General features: G+C 56.3%; 6 protein-coding genes across 6 annotated transcripts; 5 read left to right on the top strand and 1 right to left on the bottom strand.

The window, feature by feature from the left end:
• Positions 1–173: 173 nt before the first annotated feature.
• Positions 174–7,073, top strand: KRP23_13059 (uncharacterized protein; the record flags this gene model as incomplete). The annotated part of the gene is made up of 4 exons (XM_067883724.1): positions 174–315; positions 387–6,070; positions 6,140–6,254; positions 6,313–7,073. 4 exons carry the CDS (start codon positions 174–176, stop codon positions 7,071–7,073), a joined length of 6,702 nt encoding a protein of 2,233 aa, XP_067739143.1.
• A 1,639-nt stretch (positions 7,074–8,712) lies between these two features.
• KRP23_13058 (Protein PYR1-3) lies at positions 8,713–13,191 on the top strand (the record flags this gene model as incomplete). Its single annotated transcript, XM_067883723.1, has 1 exon — positions 8,713–13,191. The coding sequence occupies one exon, from the start codon at positions 8,713–8,715 to the stop codon at positions 13,189–13,191; it is 4,479 nt and encodes a 1,492-aa protein (XP_067739142.1).
• Positions 13,192–13,473: 282 nt separating this feature from the next.
• On the bottom strand, positions 13,474–15,671 carry KRP23_13057 (MICOS complex subunit mic60; the record flags this gene model as incomplete). The annotated part of the gene is made up of 3 exons (XM_067883722.1): positions 13,474–14,511; positions 14,598–14,678; positions 14,751–15,671. 3 exons carry the CDS (start codon positions 15,669–15,671, stop codon positions 13,474–13,476), a joined length of 2,040 nt encoding a protein of 679 aa, XP_067739141.1.
• Positions 15,672–15,828: 157 nt separating this feature from the next.
• On the top strand, positions 15,829–17,288 carry KRP23_13056 (Bifunctional bis(5'-adenosyl)-triphosphatase/adenylylsulfatase FHIT; the record flags this gene model as incomplete). Its single annotated transcript, XM_067883721.1, has 9 exons — positions 15,829–15,960; positions 16,032–16,051; positions 16,132–16,222; positions 16,293–16,464; positions 16,526–16,657; positions 16,730–16,818; positions 16,897–16,956; positions 17,018–17,116; positions 17,181–17,288. 9 exons carry the CDS (start codon positions 15,829–15,831, stop codon positions 17,286–17,288), a joined length of 903 nt encoding a protein of 300 aa, XP_067739140.1.
• Positions 17,289–17,800: 512 nt separating this feature from the next.
• Positions 17,801–18,262, top strand: KRP23_13055 (uncharacterized protein; the record flags this gene model as incomplete). The annotated part of the gene is made up of 2 exons (XM_067883719.1): positions 17,801–18,027; positions 18,148–18,262. 2 exons carry the CDS (start codon positions 17,801–17,803, stop codon positions 18,260–18,262), a joined length of 342 nt encoding a protein of 113 aa, XP_067739139.1.
• A 322-nt stretch (positions 18,263–18,584) lies between these two features.
• KRP23_13054 (uncharacterized protein) lies at positions 18,585–19,043 on the top strand (the record flags this gene model as incomplete). The annotated part of the gene is made up of 1 exon (XM_067883718.1): positions 18,585–19,043. One exon carries the CDS (start codon positions 18,585–18,587, stop codon positions 19,041–19,043), a length of 459 nt encoding a protein of 152 aa, XP_067739138.1.
• Between the last annotated feature and the right edge of the window lie 35 nt (positions 19,044–19,078).

Below are 19,078 nucleotides of genomic sequence, written 5' to 3'. Positions count from 1 at the left end.
GCCGTTTTATTGAAATTACGCTGACCGGTGAGACAAGTCCCGCCTATAATTGGAAACTGAGCTGAAATAGGACACATCTTCTCGGACAGAGCCGTACTGTGCCTCGAACCGGCGCGTATCTTTCCGGTATCTTATCCGAGCGTCATTTTCGCTGCCACAGGGACGAGGACAAGATGCATCGGCGTTGGGCGCCTCTGCGCTGGCTTGCGGTGATAGCGCTACTATTAGTCGGTGGTGTATTTAGTGACGAAAGTGCGAGCGAACGTGTGGAGATTCCTGAGGCGGACGCCGACGCAGTCGTCTCGAGCAATGGCAGTGAGTGCAATACCTAAGTGCAATGTGTTATACAGAGTGCTCATACTGAAGGTGCTGGTTCTTTTATACAGAGGAGAGCAAGATGACGCGCAGTTTCGTGGCGGCAACGCACGGGTCGGCGCACGCACTGACGTTGACGACCTTCTTGACGGACGCAGCGTATCTGCATTACGCTGTGTTGCCTGCAGGACACGAGGTGCTTGACGCTGCGGGGGTCAAAACTGCAGCTGCGCAATGTCGTGTGGATGTATCTGAGGAAACGAAGGCTGTGGCTAGTGTCGACTACTCGGCAGCTCGACGCCTGCCGGACAGTCGAAGCGCGGTGGAGAGGGTCCAGAGTGCAGGCGTCGTGGCGGCGGATACGGTGGCGGTGGCAAAGTCACAGAAAGTCGTGAGTTCTGTCGAGAACCTGTTGGCAAATACGAGCTACGATGTGTACTTTGTGGCGGAGGTGATTGGTAGCAACGGCGTTTTCGGACCGGTGCAGTCGGTTCTGCAGTCTTGGACGCATCCGGAGCCACCACATGTTGGCATCGCTGCTGTGCGACCAGCTGACGCGTCCGCAGATACAGTGCTAATCAACGCTACACTGACAACACCGGGTTGTGCGTACTTTGCATTGGTACCAAGTGGAAGTGGGGATGTGGACGCACTCCTCACGGCTGAGGATCTTGCTAAAAATCGTAGCGTCGGCGTTGATGCCGGTGCGGTGCAGCCAAAGTTTGCGCTGCACAGTGTGCCGTTGCAAGCTAACAATTCGTTCGCCTTCCAGAAGGTCATTGAAAAACTGGCTCCGGCTACGCTCTACGACGTTTATGTCATGACAGAAGCCACAGGTAACGGAGAGGTTCGCAGCGAGGTGATTCGCCATGCAAACGCTGCTCGAACTCACGCGCTTGCCCCGGAAGTTACGACCCTGAGTTGCTCCCCACAAAATGCGAGTGCAACGGCACTCGACGTCAGTTTTACGTTAGAGGTGGATCCTGAGGATGTCCGTCGTTCAAATAACGATACTTTATCGTACTTCAAGTACGACCTGCACTACGAGGTAATCGCGCTGTCTGATGGTGCTGCGACTAGAAAGCAATCTATCGTCGCATCCAGTACTGCTTCACTGCCGGCAGGAGCAACTCGCAGTACAGATGACATCAGTGCGCTGAAGAATACTACGATCCGCGGGCTGTTCTCCTTGCGCAACTTTTCAAGTGTAAAAGACTTTCAAGCGGGTATCAAAGAGACTCACCACGCAAACATAACTGGGCTACAAAGTGGAATACTCTACAAGGTTAAGCTACGTGCTGAATCCGCAGGTAGTAACGGCCTTTTTGGACTTCGTGAGCTTACGGCGCAGGCCAAGACGCACGAAACAGCACCTGCGATCCTTGCCGCAACAGCCCAAGCTACTAACAAAAGCGTGAGCTCCCTCACTCTCTCTGTAGAGCTTGCGCGTTCACGAGGAAACATTTACTACGTTCTCACTGGTAACAGTGGTGGTTCCACTGCCAATCTTCGAAGTGTATTCCAGCAAGCGACAAGTGTGAAGAATCTCCAGCAGCTTCTGCGTGAGCGATCTCCCCAAGATTTTGACGATACTGCTTACGTAACCGGTGTGTTCAGGTTCTCTTCCGAAGAGCGCGTCGGTGCTAGCTCTGACAACCGCAGTCCAAATCCAAGCGTAAACGCTGCCACAAGTCCAGAAAAAGCTACTGAAGACAACGCGAATGAAGCATTCCGGCAGCAATTTGAGATCAAGGGACTCAATGATGCGACATCGTACTCTATTGCACTCCTACCAGAGACAACAAAAAGCTTTGGACTATTCGGGCGTGTGTTCGCCACTTTACTGGAGACTGCTACTAACGAAAATGCCTCAGAGGTTGAATTGCTCTCAGTGAAGCCCCTACATGGAAATGTTTCCGCCGTTCAACTCGAGGTTAGTATGACGAAGCCCCAAGATGTGCTTTTCTTATGTCTGAAGCAGCAGGCCATGGACGGAGAAGCTGACCAAGCCAAAGCTGACCAAGCCACATCACCGGCCTCCGACTCCTGTCAAGAAGTGGAGGGAAGAGAGCGGTTTGAATTCTCCAGAAGCTCCCCAAACCTCTTCACCTTCACTGTCGGGAATCTGAGCGAAAACACCGAATACCGTGTCAGTCTTTACGCTGAGAATGCTCGTCGCAATGGTGTCCTTAGTGGTCGAAGTAAAAGGCTGCCTGTGCGAACTCACAAGAGTGCACCTCACATTATTGAGACTTCCGCACAACCTACTGCAGCTACGACATCGCAAGTGGAAGCCCAGGTAATGGTGGGCCCCGATTCTCCGTGCATATTGCATTATGTTGCTCGTGAGTCGCTGGATTCAACGGATACAGAAGAACGCAAACCTGTGGACGCTGCAACAATTGTGGAGCACTCTTCTGAGGGTAAAGAACCCCGCTCTCAATTCCAGCACCGCTTGTCATCATCGTCTTCATCGTTTGTTGGTGGTGGGAACGTATTTGCTGGCTCAAGTGCTCCCGATACGACAACGAACTTTGCTGTCAATGGACTGAGCGCCAACACGTCTTACGAACTCTTGGTCGTGACGGAAACTAGCCGTGATGGAAACAATAGTGGTGTGCTCGGCGAACCCGTGATCTTCAATGTCACAACGCATGCAGTCGCGCCAAAGATTGTTCTTGCTACTGTGGATCCTGTGGCTGGCAGCACCGATAGCGTCATAATTTCCGCGAACCTTTCGCACCCTGGTATCGTGCACTACTTCCTGAGCGATGTGGACTTCGCTGACCCTGCGATCATCAGACACAGCAATAGCAAGCATACACCGCACGAACTGCGAGGAGAGTTTCAGGTCCTAGAGGAACACATTTTGATGGAAATCATCAACGGCACGAATGATACCCGGCCCACACAACCATTCGAGTTCGTACACAACACAACAGTGTGCGGGCTACAGTCGGGAGCAACTTATCACGTATCTCTCACCACGGAAACCTATGGCAGTGGTGGCGTTTTCGGCGAGTTCCCACCTCCGGTGCTTGTAAACACACATCTTGGTCCACCTATTATCATCCCAGAGAAACTGTCCGTGCATGCAGTGGGTGGGTCAAGCTCATCTCTTGCGATGGACTTTCAGCTCGATCGCTTTGGTGACGTACACTATGCACTGTTTTTTCGTGGGTTGGTACCAGGCAGGAGTCATAACTTTGACCATGTCCAGCAGGCTCCCACCGAGAGAACGGAAAGCAAAGACAGCGCGGAAGATAAAGGAAATGAATCGATCGCGATCTGGCCACCTCCGATTAGCACGTTCGACCTCACCAATTTGAACGGCTCGATGCTCAAGGCAGCAGACTTTGAAGAGCTGGGCGTGGGTGTATGGGTGAATGATACCATATCGGTGTCGCGAGAAGATGTGATGCGTGGCAAGTTGACTCACAAGGAGATCGACAAGCTGCCAGCCAACGCACTCTTTGACGTATGTATTGTGAGTGAGACTGCTGCTAGTGGTGGTATATTGGGGTGGCCCTCGGACGGCAGTGCCAGTGCGTGCCACCGCGTGGCTACTCATGCTGATTACACAAATCAGTCGGTGCTGTTTGACGAGATATCCGTGCACGCTCTAAGTGGGCGGACCGATGGTATTCGCATCAGTCTGAACGTGTCCAAGCTACTAACGGCCCCACAGACGACCGATGCGGCGAGAAACGATGCTCTTGATCGTTTTGCCCTGGCCACCGGAAGGGTTCCCTACTTTCTCCTTATCGATGCAAAAGCAAGGTCTGGACGTGATCTAGCAGCATTTTCGTCTCATCGAGGTGAAGTTACAAGTGCGTTCAAGACCGCAACTCCAGGGCGAGGTGACGGTGTCGTCGCCGCTGGAATGCTGGCAGATATTATTGCTGAGAATGCGACTGCTTTACGAATTGAGCAAGAGGTATTGGGGCTTGACGCAAACCATGACTACTTGCTCTTTTTCGCCTATGAGACCAGCGGCAGCAATGGAGTGTTCACAAATGTGAACCCGCACAAGCACAGAAGCAATGATACGCGATCCGAGAACGATGGCATTCCAGTAACGACGTTCGAGAGCGCACCTCGGATTCCCAAAGCCAAAGCACAGCCCACTTTTGGCCACACTGCTAGCATCACCGTCAAGTTTGATGTAGCTTGCGACTCCTGCAAAGACGCGCTCATCCACTTGTTGGTCTTTCCGAGTGACTGTGAATTCCCCAGCTCTGTGGTTGACACACTGCATCTGGATCAGTTGTCCGATTCGGAGAGCAACACGACAATCAGCGCAACTCAAACGAACGAAACTACTGAGGGCGACTGCAATACCCCGTTGGTGCAGAAGCGCGTGAAGATTGACATGTCTGAGCGACAGCACACCCGCAACGATGTAGAAGAGGAGCTTGGGGGTGAGCACGTGCTTTCAGCCAACACCAGCTACGTAGTACTGTTGGCAACTGAGACTGTAGGTTCACAAGGCGTGTTGAGCAAACGGTTTGAGGAGCCTCTACGTGTTCGAACGCACGCCCCAGCGCCAAGCTTCACAGAGCTGCAGCTGGAGCCTCGCACAGGATCCACTACAGAACTGGTGCTAACCTTTGCGCTAGATCGACCTGGTGAAGTCCACTACATGATCGGAGCATCGGACAACAGCGAGTTTAATGTCACGTCACCGCACAACATCAGCAGCAAAGGGGTACCGAACGGAGATCGCCATGGTCGCGGCAAAGACTCTCATGATTATCGTCAAGAAGTTGTGCGAACGAGACGGAGTGTGACGTGCTTGGAAGGCAAACAACAAATCGAGCTGCTGGACTACTTAGTAGCAGGAACAAGCTATGACCTCTTCATTGTATCGGAAGCAGTGCCCGCAGACCACGGTGTCTACGGGAGCATCCACGAGCTGAAAGACGTTTCGACGTTCGCAAATGCCCCAATCCTGCTGGCTCACGCGGCGTACCCGACACCGGGGACCACCCAGGCGCTAACTGTGGGCTTCCGCCTGGATGCACCAGGTATTGTGTACTTCTCCGTGGTTGCTGTCAAACCTTGGGCCGTTGCTGAGCACGTGGCTAAGGGAAGCGACCGCTTTGGTAATCGCCTGGCGCTGGAGGATCGACTCGTAGCGCAGAAAAGATTGGAGGTTGATAAACAGAGCATGGAGCTCGAGAGCGACAGCGGCTGGAGAGAGCAGATTCTGGAAGTTCCGCAGACCGGACTGAACTACACCTTGCATCTCGTGACGGAGACGAAAGACAGCGGCGGCATCTACGGAATCGTGGCAACTCACGCGGGCGTGCGCGCACACTCAGAGGCACCGGAGCTCACGAACGTGTCAGTAACCCCGACGGACGCCCATGTGGATGCACTTACAGTGAACGTGACGCTCAGTGATCGTGGCCATGTCCACTACATTGCACTGCCCAGTGGACGTGGTACGACGCCTCCGTCCGACGATTTCTCCCAGCAATCGACAGAGTTGAGTGTGCTTGCAAGTGGCAGGGTGGACGTTAATGAGACTGCAGGGAGCAGCCAACAGACGAGCTTTACGATCACCGGCCTTACCGAGGGCACTGCGTATGATTTGTACTTCCGCGCCGAGACGTTTGAGAGTTTTGGCGTCTATGGAGCTTGGTCTCGCCAGGCTGTGACGGCTCGTACTCACGGCCTTCCACCGGACGTGCTACCTGAAGCGGTAGAGTGCAAAGTGACACCAGCATGCGATCAGGTCGGGCGTGAGACGGTAAGTTTTGTTTTAACGACTTGAGCCTTAACCATCCGCTAACTCCAAACGCTTTCCTCCTGTCTACAGTGCTCACGTAAGGCGAACGTATGCGGCAAATGCCTGGAAGGGTACGCCATCCCAAGCGACAATATAGGACAAGAAGTCAATTTACCATGCGTAAAGCAGCAACCTCCAAACAAAGGTATGTAGCCCAGAAAAGCTACTCCTGTTTAATGTTCTCACACGTGTGGTTTCTGCAGCCAAGCGTGGATCGCGCGGGCCGACAATCAAAATCAATGGTGTGAAGCGAAACCCGAACTTGCACCTGTCGGAGGTGGAGCCCTTGGAGGAGCTTGAGCCCGAGGTATTGCATTCCAAGCCGCAGAATCAGCCAACACTCGAGCAACAGTTCGTCGAGCAAGAGGAAGAGCAGCACGCCACGATGGACCAAACGACCGAGGACACGAAAGTGCAGCAGGAACTTCGGTCGGAGCAGCAATCTGTTGAATTAGAGACTGGACAGCAAACCACTGCAGAGGACACGGTTGAGGAACCTGAAGTGCATCACGCAATTACTCTGGAGGAACCAGCAGAGCCTGCGATCATGCAGCCACCGACTGAAGATCCGATAGAGTCGGTGGTCCAGGACGCACCCACGCAAGAACCGCTACCTCAAGAGGTGTTGGGACAACCTGAGCTGGACCAGCAGCAGCCGCAACAACCTATCAAGCAAGATCCACTTGCCATTTCTAGTCAAGGTATTATCAACGATGCCCCCAGCCAGCACGAAGCCACAAGTGAGCAAGAGTCCATCCCTGAGTTCTTGGAGGCCACAGGGTGTCCTTTGAACGCGCAGAGAACTGCATCTGGCCTATGTGAGTGTATCCCTGGATACGAGGCAGACGAAAAGGACAGCAGCTGCGTCCTCTCACGCATGACCACCGCAGCGGAAGCCGCAACCACGGCGACGGCATTCGACATCCTCAACGCACACCACCAGGTCCCGAGCCAGAGCGTGTAGTCCTGCAGATGCGATGCACACGTGTACGCACTATCGGTGGCCGTAGATTCTGATATCGAGCTAAAGTTTTTCATGACAACACCAACAAACTTACTTCACCAAGACACCGGAAAAGGCAACTTCAAGTGTTACATGTACGTTACATTCGAGCGACATTCACCTCTTGCAGGAGCACCACTCGTTTGTCGTCCCAACGCAGAGCGGGGCAACCGCATGACCTCTATGACGTCAGCTCAAGCAGAGACCTTTTGCATTGCGAACACCATACAGCAGCGCTGCGCTCTTGTAGTGTGCCGAAGCGACAGCTGCAGCATAGTACGTCTTCTCAGCTTCTCAATCGCCTGCACGGCACTGGGACAACTCGCGCTTGCGATTAATCTGCGTATCTTCAAGTCTCGGCACGCAAGCCAGCACTCACGGGAAGCAACCTGAGACGAGAGCTACGCTAGGACTGGCGGCACACTCACAGGTTGGGCATCCTGCACCTGGTAAATGATGCCTCCAGCCGCGAATCGTAAACTGCGCCCTTCATCCGAAAAATGTATCCCTGGTTGTTTCCTGTGGTCTCACTTGAATTCGCACTCCCGTGTCCTGTTCGCTACTCCCATCGCACCGCTGACCTGTATATCCCCTGTCGCCTCCGGCATCCGCTTTCTATGCCCTAGCTCATTGGCCATCACATGCGCCGCCTTCCATCACGCGGTCGGTTCCAGACGCCACGCTAAAGCCACCGGGTCGAACGAACGACGTGTCATGCTCACCGTCTGAAATCTGTTCCATCCGCACGAGAAGTACGCAGACCCACGCATCCAATTGTCCTCTCTCTTTGCGACTGTGAGGAACCAAAAAACGACTGCAACCCCCTCGCCCTCGAATCCATTATGCATCGCTACTCCGCCCAAGACCAACGCGTATCGTACAAATCATTATATTTTACGGCGCGCCGCAATCGCGTGGATCCCACTCGCACGTTACGTCACCTCAGCTGCAATGGCCGCAGAGGAACTGCTCCCCACTGGTCCATTTCGCCACGCGAATCCCAGCGTGAGCTTTGCCCTGTAGCATGCTTCCTCACTCCAGACTTCCTGATCTATGCCCCTCCCCCTCCATTCGATCTTCCAGCGCTCGACGCTCGCCACTGCTAGCCGACCTGTAACTGTAGACTCTGCTCTCCTCGCCAGTGGGCACCCCCTCCATGATCGCGCCGCTCGCTCTTCCCCCAGGGCACCCTGCACCCTAGGCCGCAAAAAGCGGAAAGAGTTCCGAAGAGCTCCGCGTCCAACACGGCGAACCAGCACCACGCATTTGGCAACGTTCCTTTTCTCGCCGGCTGACGTGGTTGGGTGGCTCCCGACCACCGACGGCACACTTGAATTTTGTATGAAAAGATCGTCAACGTTCTATTGGTTCTTTCTCAATTTTTCAGTGGCTAAAAAACGAGCGAAAAGCCCATCGTCAAGCATCATTGGCCAAAAACGCAAAGGCAAGTGTTCAACCACAGGCTGGATCGGCGACGGCGGTTCGCCCGTGTTCGGCGCTGCAGCTCAGCGCGGAGACGGCACCAAGACTTCGCCTTTTGCCCCCAAGAGCGCAAGCAGCACCACCGGGACCTTCACTCCCCTTCCAAGCTTCAATCAACATGTCGTCGGTGTCCTTCTCCGAGCCGGCCACGCAGACGCTCTCGCCCGTGGCCAACATCATCAACGAAGATGACGCTTCGCGCGGGACGCTCGTGCTGGCGGACGGCACCACGTACGCCGGCTACTCGTTCGGCGCCGACAAGAGCATGTCGGGCGAGGTGGTGTTCAACACGGGCATGGTGGGCTACCCAGAGGCGCTGTCCGACCCGTCGTACCGCGGCCAGATCCTCGTGCTCACGTACCCGCTCATCGGCAACTACGGCGTGCCCGACATGGACGTGCAGGACGCGTTCGGGCTGCCCAAGTTCTTCGAGTCGAGCACCGTGCAGATCTCGGGCCTCATCGTGTCCGAGTACTCGTTCCAGCACAGCCACTGGAACGCCGTCAAGTCGCTCGGCGACTGGCTCAAGGAGCACAACGTGCCGGCGCTCTTCGGCATCGACACGCGCATGATCACCAAGCGCATCCGCTCGCTCGGCGCCGTGCTGGGCAAGATCGAGTTCGATGGCCAGCCCGCCGACATCGTCGACCCCAACAAGCTCAACCTCGTGGCGCAGGTCACGACCAAGGAGGTGACCGTGTACAACAAGGGCGCGTCCCCCAAGATCGTGGCCTTCGACTGCGGCATGAAGCACAACATCATCCGCTACTTGGTCTCCAAGGGCGTCGAGCTCACGGTCGTGCCCTACGACTACGACCTGCCCAGCAGCGAGTTGCAGTACGACGGTATCTTCATCTCGAACGGTCCGGGTGACCCCATCATGGCCTCCAAGACTATCGACAGCATCCGCTGGGCCATCAACCTGGAGAACCCCAAGCCCATCTTCGGTATCTGCCTGGGTAACCAGATCCTGGCCCTGGCCGCCGGCGCTACCACGTACAAGATGAAGTACGGCAACCGCGGCATGAACCAGCCCTGCATCGACATGCGCACGACGCGCTGCTACATTACCCCGCAGAACCACGGGTACGCGGTGGACTCCAGCTCGCTGCCTGCCGGCTGGAAGACCTTCTTCATGAACGCCAACGACAAGTCCAACGAGGGCATCATCCACGAGCACAAGCCCTTCTTCTCGGTGCAGTTCCACCCCGAGGCCTGCGGTGGCCCCACGGACACGGCCTTCCTCTTCGACATGTTCCTCGAGAAGGTCAACAACGCCCCGCCTAAGCTCACCGTGATGGACACGTCTCTGTACGACCGCCCGACGTTCTCCAAGGTGCTGCTGCTTGGCTCGGGTGGCCTGTCCATTGGCCAGGCTGGCGAGTTCGACTACTCCGGCTCGCAGGCCATCAAGGCTCTGCGCGAGGAAGGCGTGCACGTGATCCTGGTGAACCCCAACATCGCCACGGTGCAGACTTCCAAGGGCCTGGCCGACAAGGTGTACTTCGTGCCCGTGCGCGCTGAGACGGTGCTAGAGATCATCAAGAAGGAGAAGCCCGATGGCATCCTGGTGAGCATGGGTGGCCAGACCGCTCTCGGGGTCGGCATTGAGCTGTACCTGAACGGCGACCTTGAGCGCCACAACGTCCGCGTCATGGGTACGCAGATCGAGTCAATTATCGACACTGAGGATCGCGAGAAGTTCTCGGCCAAGCTGGACGAGATCGGCGAGACGATCGCTCTGAGTCACCCCGCCACCACCGTCGAGGGCGCTCTGAAGGCGGCCCACGACATCGGTTACCCCGTGTTGGTGCGTTCGGCTTTCGCGCTGGGCGGTCTTGGCTCGGGTTTCGCTGCCAACGATGAGGAGCTGACCGTGCTGGCCACCAAGGCCCTGCACGGCTCGGCTTCCAAGGGCTCGATCAAGCAGATTTTGATTGACCAGGACCTGCGCGGATGGAAGGAAGTTGAGTACGAGGTGGTGCGTGATGCCAAGGACAACTGCATCACCGTCTGCAACATGGAGAACTTCGACCCTCTCGGTATCCACACGGGCGACTCGATTGTCGTGGCCCCGTCTCAGACGCTGTCGAACAGCGAGTACTTCAAGCTTCGCTCGACGGCGCAGAAGGTGGTGCGTCACCTCAACATTGTGGGCGAGTGCAACATCCAGTACGCCCTTGACCCTCACTCCGAGCGCTACTGCATTATCGAGGTGAACGCTCGCCTGTCCCGTTCCAGTGCTCTTGCCTCAAAGGCTACGGGCTACCCGCTTGCCTACGTCGCGACCAAGATCTCGCTCGGCATTGACCTTGTCACGATCAAGAACAGCGTGACGAAGACGACGACGGCCTGCTTCGAGCCCAGCCTCGACTACTGTGTCGTCAAGATGCCCCGCTGGGACCTGAAGAAGTTCTCGCGCGTGTCGAACGACCTTGGTAGCTACATGCTGTCGGTGGGTGAGGTGATGTCCATCGGCCGCAACTTCGAGGAGTGCATCCAGAAGGCCGTGCGCATGGTCAACCCCAACCTTGATGGTCTGGAGGGCAGCCCCGTTGACAATGAGACGAACCCGGAGGTGCTTGACGCGCAGCTAAGCCACCCCACGGACGAGCGCCTGTTCTACGTCATCGCGGCCCTAGACGCCGGGTACACGATCGACCGTGTGCACCAGCTGACGAAGATTGACAAGTGGTTCCTGTCCAAGCTGGCCCGCATCTCGTCGCTCCGCCAGTCGGTGCCCAAGTTCACGCTGGACACGCTGAGCGAGCGCTTCATCCGCACGCTTAAGGTGAACGGTTTCTCTGACCGTCAGATCGCTGCCAAGCTGCCGAATGCCACGGCCATGCAGGTGCGTGAGCTCCGCAAGCAGATGGGCGTGGTGCCTTGCGTGAAGCAGATCGATACCCTCGCTGCTGAGTTCCCTGCCCAGACCAACTACCTGTACATGACGTACGGCGGATCTGAGGACGACATCCCGGCGAGCGAGGAGTCCATTGTGGTGCTTGGCTGTGGTGCCTACTGCATTGGATCGTCTGTGGAGTTCGATTGGTGCGGCGTGAGCGCTGTGCGCACAGTCCGCGAGCTCGGCAAGCCTGCTATCGTGGTCAACTACAACCCAGAGACAGTGAGTACCGACTACGACGAGAGCGACCGCCTGTACTTCGAGGAGCTGAGCCTGGAGCGTGTTCTGGACATCTACGACCGTGAGCAGCCGGAGGGTGTGATCGTGTCTGTCGGCGGCCAGATCCCCAACAACCTGGCCATGCCGCTGTCCAAGGCTGGCGTGAACATCCTGGGCACGTCTCCGGAGAGCATTGACCAGTGCGAAGACCGCAACAAATTCTCGGCGCTTCTGGACACTCTGGGTGTTGACCAGCCGCGTTGGGCGGAGGTGAAGGAGGTCGACGCTGCACTGGAGTTCGCCAAGGAGGTGCAGTACCCGGTGCTTGTCCGCCCCAGTTACGTGCTTTCGGGCGCTGGTATGATCGTTGCTTTGGACGAGGAGCAGCTGAGGGCCTACCTGAACACCGACGCCGTCAAGATCTCGCGCTCGATCAGTGTGTCCAAGTTCATCCTGAACGCCAAGGAGATTGAGTTCGACGGTGTCGCCAAGGATGGTGCGATCCTCAACTACGCCATGTCGGAGCACGTCGAGAACGCTGGTGTGCACTCTGGCGACGCGACGCTGGTGCTGCCCGCGCAGAAGCTGTACGTGGGCACGATCAAGCAGGTGAAGCGCATTGCCAGCGCGATTGCCAGCGCGCTCAACATCACCGGTCCGTTCAACATCCAGCTCATGGCCAAAGCCAATGATGTCAAGGTCATCGAGTGCAACCTGCGCGCCTCGCGTACGTTCCCGTTCATCTCCAAGACGTTTGACCTTAACTTCATCAACCTGGCGACCAAGGCCATGATCGGACTGCCGGTCAAGTCGGTGCCCATCGCCTTGATCGACATTGACTACGTCGGCGTCAAGGCGCCGCAGTTCTCGTTCACGCGTCTGCACGGCGCCGACCCGAGCCTCGGCGTCGAGATGGCGTCGACGGGCGAGGTGGCTTGCTTCGGCACGGACATGCACGAGGCGTACCTCAAGGCGCTGCTGAGCGCCGGCTTCAAGATGCCCAAGGAGAAGAAGGTGCTCATCTCGATCGGCAACCAGGACATCAGGCGCGAGTTCGCCGAGGGCGCTCTCATCCTGCAGGAGCTGGGCTACACCATCTACGCCACGCCCGGCACGTCCGAGTACCTGGCCACGCAGGGGGTCCAGACCATCGCGCTGCGCAAGCCGTCGGACCCGGAGAGCGACCTGCCCAGCGTCATCGAGTACATCTCGTCGGGCAAGATCGAGCTCGTCATCAACGTGCCCGAGGGCGCCAACCGTGAGGAGCTCACGAGCGGGTACAAGATCCGCCGCGCCGCCGTCGACTTTGGCGTCTCTCTCATCAACAACGTCAAGTGCGCGCTGCTCTTCGCGCAGGCCGTGCAGAAGGTGCGCAAGCTCGAGATCTGCAACATCTCTGAGTACTACGCCATGCCCACCATCGGCTGGCGCCCCGGCCAGAAGCTCACGGCGCGCAAGATGTCCATCTTCTAAGCTGGACAACGAGTGTCCCGCCAATAGTCCTAGCTTGTATCTGACCCATAAGTGCATGTAAATATCACACTTCCCACATCACCAGCATCATTGTTGTACTTCCAAGTATTTGGGGTATTTGTCATGGTGACGATGGACCTCAAGAGGGCAACTTCGACGCACGGAATTCAAATAGTGCTGTGAACTCCATCAAGCCGACGAGTTCTCTTGCCATTATTTGCTTAATCGGCTTCTTTATCAAACACGCAAGGCACCTTTGTTGGTTCCTCGCCCTTGCTGCGCTTAGGAGCAGCTTGCCGCCAGCAGCGCCACGTGCGCCTTGACCACCTTGGCCGTCTGCTCCACCGCCAGCCGAGACTCGGCCGCAGCGATCCAATCCTGCGAAACCTGCGCGGGCAGGCCAGACAACGCCTTCATCTCCACGATGGACTTCTCGATGTCGCCAGCCTTGAGAGCGAACTCGGCGCGAGACAGCACCGCGTCCGCGTCCGTTCCCTCGATGGGGCCTCCAGGTGGGATCATCAGCAGCGACAGAGCGGTGCCGAACGCCTGACCAATGATGCCGCTGTTCTCCGGCACCAGAGCGGCGCGGTGACCCACAGACTTGACCACCTTGAAGCGCTCCTGCAACTGGCTCACAGACGGCGCACCCTGGTCGATCACGTCCTGTGGCAGCGACTTGACGGCCGCCTCGATGAACGGATCGTTTCTCGCCGCCTCACGCAGAGCACGGATCTCGCTGCGCAGCGGAGCCGCCGCCTCAACGCGGTCCGACAGCGCAAGTGCCGCCATAGACGCTTTGTGTACGCGGTGGCTGAAGGCCTCGTACGTTGACGAACTGTCAAGCACCGTTCCAAGCGCGCGCAACTCGGCGCGGTAGCTCTCCAGCTCATGCATACGCTTCTCACGCTCCTCAGCCAGCGTCTTCTGCATCTTTTCCGTTGCGTTCTCAAGTTGCTGCGTGTAGCGCTCCTCGATCGCCTTGCTCTCACGGGCAAAGGTGCGCTGCAACTCCGACAGAAGCGTCGCACGCTGCTGGCTCACGTTGCGCGCCAGATCATCAGTGTATTGCTTCTTGAGAGCAGCCATCTCGTCGCGCGACTGGCGGGAAAAGACCTCTTGCTGCAGACGCAGCTCACGGGCAAGCAGCTCCTTGTGTAGCTCGCCCTGGCGACGCAGCACCTCAGTGCTCTTCTTCTGGGCGTCCTCCTCCATGTGTCTGAGTGACTCCAGAAGGCGCACAGCTTCCCACTTCGACCGGTGCTTCATCTCCGTCGCCAACTGCGCTACCCGAATCGCCAGTGCGTTTGCGTCGAGCTCCTGGAAGAACAAATAAAACGTGTTAGCTATGTAAATTCTCAATAGGACACAATAATACCACGTCCAAGTCGCCACAAAACACATACATGAAGGCCTGACAAGTACTGCTTGTCCATATCCGCCGCTGCTGCGTCCGACTCAGCCTTCAGCGAGCTGAGCAGGTCGTTCTGAAAAATACAAACAGGATGCTGTCAGAAATACAGCGAACACATAACCACAATACGTCACACTAAACGTACCGTGGTGGCTTGGATCTGCTTGTCCATCTGATCGCTGAGGTGCTCGGGGCTTGCTTCACCGGCCAGCTTGGCAATCTCCTCACGAGCCTTGGCCGTAGCTGCGTCCACTTTCTTCTCAAGAGCAGTAGCGGCACCAGCCGCGGCAGCCGCAGCGGCCTTGACCTCCTTTTTGACGCCCTTCTCCACCTTGTGGACCTTGTTCTCCACCTTTTTAGCCACGCTCTCGGTCTTCACCTCGTTCTTGAGCTTGGCGACCCTTTGCTCGGCCTTCTCAGCCTTCTTCTCAGCCTTCTCGGCCTTCTTCTCCGCCTTCTCCAGCTTCTTCTCGGTCTTCTCCTTTCCAGCCTTCTCGTCCTTCTTTTCCACCGTTTTCTCGGCCTTCTTCTCGACCTTCTTCTCAGCCTTCTTCTCGACCTTCTTCTCAGCCTTCTTCTCAGCCTTCTTCTCGGCCTTTTCCACGATCTTATTGGCCTTCTCCTCCTCCCTCACCTGCTGCTGCCCCTTGCTGATGGCAGCGCTGAAGTCCTCGGGCGAGCGCTTCTCTGCCGCCTTAACCGCGGGCGTTGGAGATTCTTTGCCTAGCACCAGCGCGCGGAACTTGATCCAGCGCGCGTCGTCCTTGAGCGCCGCCGGGTTCCACTCCGGGTTTTGCTTTACGTACACGGCAGTGGCCGCGGGCGTAGACAGCAGGCCTAGCAGCAGCAGCTTGGGCAGCGACGAGCCTGTGGACGAGTCAGCAGCCGCCGACTTGGGAGGCGACGGCGCAGACGTCACGGGCTTGCTCGCAGGCTTGGCGGTGACGGCCGGCACCGTTTTGGGCGCCGCTGAACCCTTGGCTGGAACGCTGAATGCGCGGCGGGGCTGGCCCGCAGCGGCGCGCACGGCCGCACGAGTCCGCGAGACCTGGCGCAGCATCTGCATGTGGATATGAAGCAAACGAGCGGCTGCGAGAATGGTGTTCCTGCAACGTTAATTAAGTTGCATAAGATCTATGTTGCGTTAGCACAAGTTGCTACACGGCCGTATAATATTTGCCGAGGACTAAATTTTAGATCCGACCTGGACCAAAACGCAGCACATGACTGTTCTGCAGGTTGGCAAGAGCGCGGTGCATCGCGTGGTGGCGGAGCGCAACGTGCGCTCGATCCTGTTCCACCTAAGTCCGTCGGCGACGAAGTGCACGTTTGCAGCGGAGCCGGAAGTGGAGAATGTAAGTGTCGAAGGTTGTGCCAGGGCACCAGTCTCACGGAATGACACAATCGTGCGCTTTGGCTTCTGCAGGCAGTGCGGGCGCTCAAGACGTAAGAGCTCGCGAATTATGGCCGAAGCCAAGTGATTTTGTGAGCAGAAAACAATATTTTGTGGGCTGTACAATTGCCAGGCATGGCTACCGATTGGGGTTTATTGGCGACGCAAGCTCGAGCGGCCCCAGTGTGCTGAGCGCGTTCCACGTCGTACATGCAGACAAGAAGGTTGGTTGGCACGAAATGCTTGTCACTTCACCGTATGCTGTGTTTCTTAGCTTAGTGCGTCTCGTACCAGAACGGTACATCAATGTATGAAAGTGCGTCGAGAGAGCTGAAGGTTCCACTGGATCAGACGCTGCTGGTGACCGAGCCGACGCTGACGGGCGGCGTGGATAGTGGCGCTATTTTAGTGGTTCTGCCCTTGCAATCAGATGATGCTGAATCAATTCTTGCACAGTTTACGAAAGGTGAGTCGATGGTGAAGTGTACTCGGTGTTCGAGACCTACTCACCATATTATCCCTGTCAGACTTGCTGAACTTTGACCAGTGTCTCGATCCTGCTGGCCGCTGCTTCGGCCCCTTTCGTGTGCAAAATTCCCAAGTTTTCTTTGAATCTGCGCTGTCTTTTGCGCTGGTGAACTTGAAGCCGATTGTGCCAGGTTTGTGCGGACGGCAATGCTGTTGTTGCATGGACAGTGGTGCTCACGTCTTGCGGATACAAACACCATCAGGTCACGTGCTCATTGTGCCGAAGCGACCCGTGGCGCGATTTGAGATGCTGGATGTGGACGAAGTGAGCGACCTGTGGACCACCGCTCAGGTACTACATGTACCCCTCCCATTCGAATTGCCATTTGCACTGGTCTGACTGCTTTTACTTCGGATGCGTATTTTATAGCTGGTGGGTAAGAAAGTGGAGCGGTATCACAGCGCGTCTTCTCTCACGTTTGCTATTCAGGTGTGATAGACCTTAAACTCACAGCCCCTCACAGCGAGGCTCACTAACATGGTCTCTGCAGGACGGCAAGGCGGCGGGCCAAACTGTGCAGCACGTGCACATCCACGTGATCCCGCGTGTCGTCCACGACTTTGAGTACAACGATGACATCTACACGGAGGTACCGTATGCCATCGCTTTACACCTCCATCAACCGCTACTACTAAGTTGCTTTGACGACGCAGATCGAAAAGCACGAGCAGGATCTGCTCGTCGACAACGAAACGCGGACAGCTCGCTCCGACGCGGAAATGGCCGCAGAGGCCGCCCAACTGCGTCCTCTCTTCCTCTAAACTTGCTACATGTAGTGGTATTTCAGTCTTCTGCAGCGCTGGTGCTGACGCGCGCAATTGCTTGGCTGTATTGTGAGAGCAGAGGAACATCCTATAACGAACCGACCGCCAACTAACTATCCGGGGTTGTTCTTATGAAAAAGCTTCATATCCGATTAAATGAAGAGCTTCCGATTCTGGTGCAAGCCCAAGCACTAACCGGGAGGTACCTCCGTATCAAGCTGGGGAAGTGAACTCCCTGTCGGATAAAGAGATCACCCAGCAATCTTCCCTTACGATATGCTACAAACGTGGCTACATCACGCGTGTTTCCATGCTGAGTGAGTGCCTTACCTATCTACATGAGCTGCCAGCGAACAGAGATGACTGGCGACGAGCGTTGTTTCGTAAGCGAGTAGACCTCATTCTCAAAAAGCCTATCTCCTAACTACGTATCATGGTTTACACCAGCTCTCCGCTCCATTTGCTCGAGAAGGTAACCTTCTGTCTCTAGGGATCCCCACCGAGCCGAGATGCACGCCAAACATTTCTTCAACTTCAAGAACGAGAGGCCGATCGTGTTCGCAAGCGCGCTCGCCACCACCATGACCCGCTACCCAGTAGTGACTGCGAAGAAGACTCCCCAGCTCGATACTTTTCGCGATAGCATCGGCGATGAGGGCGTGCTCCGCATGACGAACTTCACGCCGTCCGAGATCGTGGGTCTGTATAGCCTTGTAAGCGACTTCATGTCGACGAGGTGGGACGTTGGCAGGGGGAAAAAGAGCACCAAGACGGCGGTCGACGTGCTCTTTATGACACTTGTGTTTTAAAAAACGGAGGTGATTGGGGAGTCTTGTCGACGTCCTTTGGAGTTAAGCCTGCTGCATCCGAGAAAGATGATTGTGCACTTCCTCGAGCTGCTGTCGCCGCACTTGTACGCTTTGTATGCGGAGGATGCGGCCAAGGCCGACTCAATGGAGAAGTCGTACTGAGTGGTCACGCATTTCATCACTATCCTGCTGCTCGTTACGCGGTTGGCGTAACATTTCAGCAGTCCACTGTGAAGAGCGGCTCTCAAGAAGAGCGTGCTGTCTTCTATAGCGCGAAACACAAACTCCATGGATACAAAACGGAGCTCTCTGTGACCCCCACCGGCATTGCAATCTACTGTTCCCAACACTACCTCGGGTCGGAAGCTGACATCACGATATTCTGCAACAACAACGCTTTTCATGAAGCGGCTGCTGCAAAGCCTGCATCCGAAGAAACTATACCAGATGTCGGGCCCTCCATGAAATGTATCCGTCGTCGTGGATGATTCTAGCCGATAAAGGGTATCTGGGCCTCACCGAAACTCATCGAGTTGTCCACCCCAAGCGCTACCTTCCTACAGCCCCGCTTACGCTGAAAGAGGAGACTACGAACCGCAATATTACCTCAGATCGGATCGTTGTGGAGAACTACTTTGGCAGGCTTTGCACGCTGTGGGCCTTATGCAGCGATAAGTATCGTTGGAAGGAGGAGAGGTACGAGATGTACTTCAGAGCGTGCGTGGCGCTGACGAACGTGCAGGTTCGATCGGATCCACTTCGCGCAGCAGACGGAGAACACTACCGAGACTATCTACGACACCTGAACCACATTGGAACGACAGGACTCGCGAGGAGACGAGAGTCGAACCGTCGTGCTCGAGAGAGACGGCAGCTCCGCCTTGCTGCGGAGGTGCCTCCGGTGAACTCGGAAGACAACAACGAAATTGCAAGCAGCGACTAACGCAGTTAAGCGCCGAGTACTAGTTAATGCTTGGG

Source organism: Phytophthora ramorum (genome assembly GCF_020800215.1).
Source record: "Phytophthora ramorum isolate Pr-102 chromosome Unknown Phyram_PR-102_s0016, whole genome shotgun sequence".
Classification (NCBI taxonomy): Eukaryota; Oomycota; class Peronosporomycetes; order Peronosporales; family Peronosporaceae; genus Phytophthora; species Phytophthora ramorum.
This window is presented reverse-complemented; position numbering and strand designations above follow the sequence as displayed.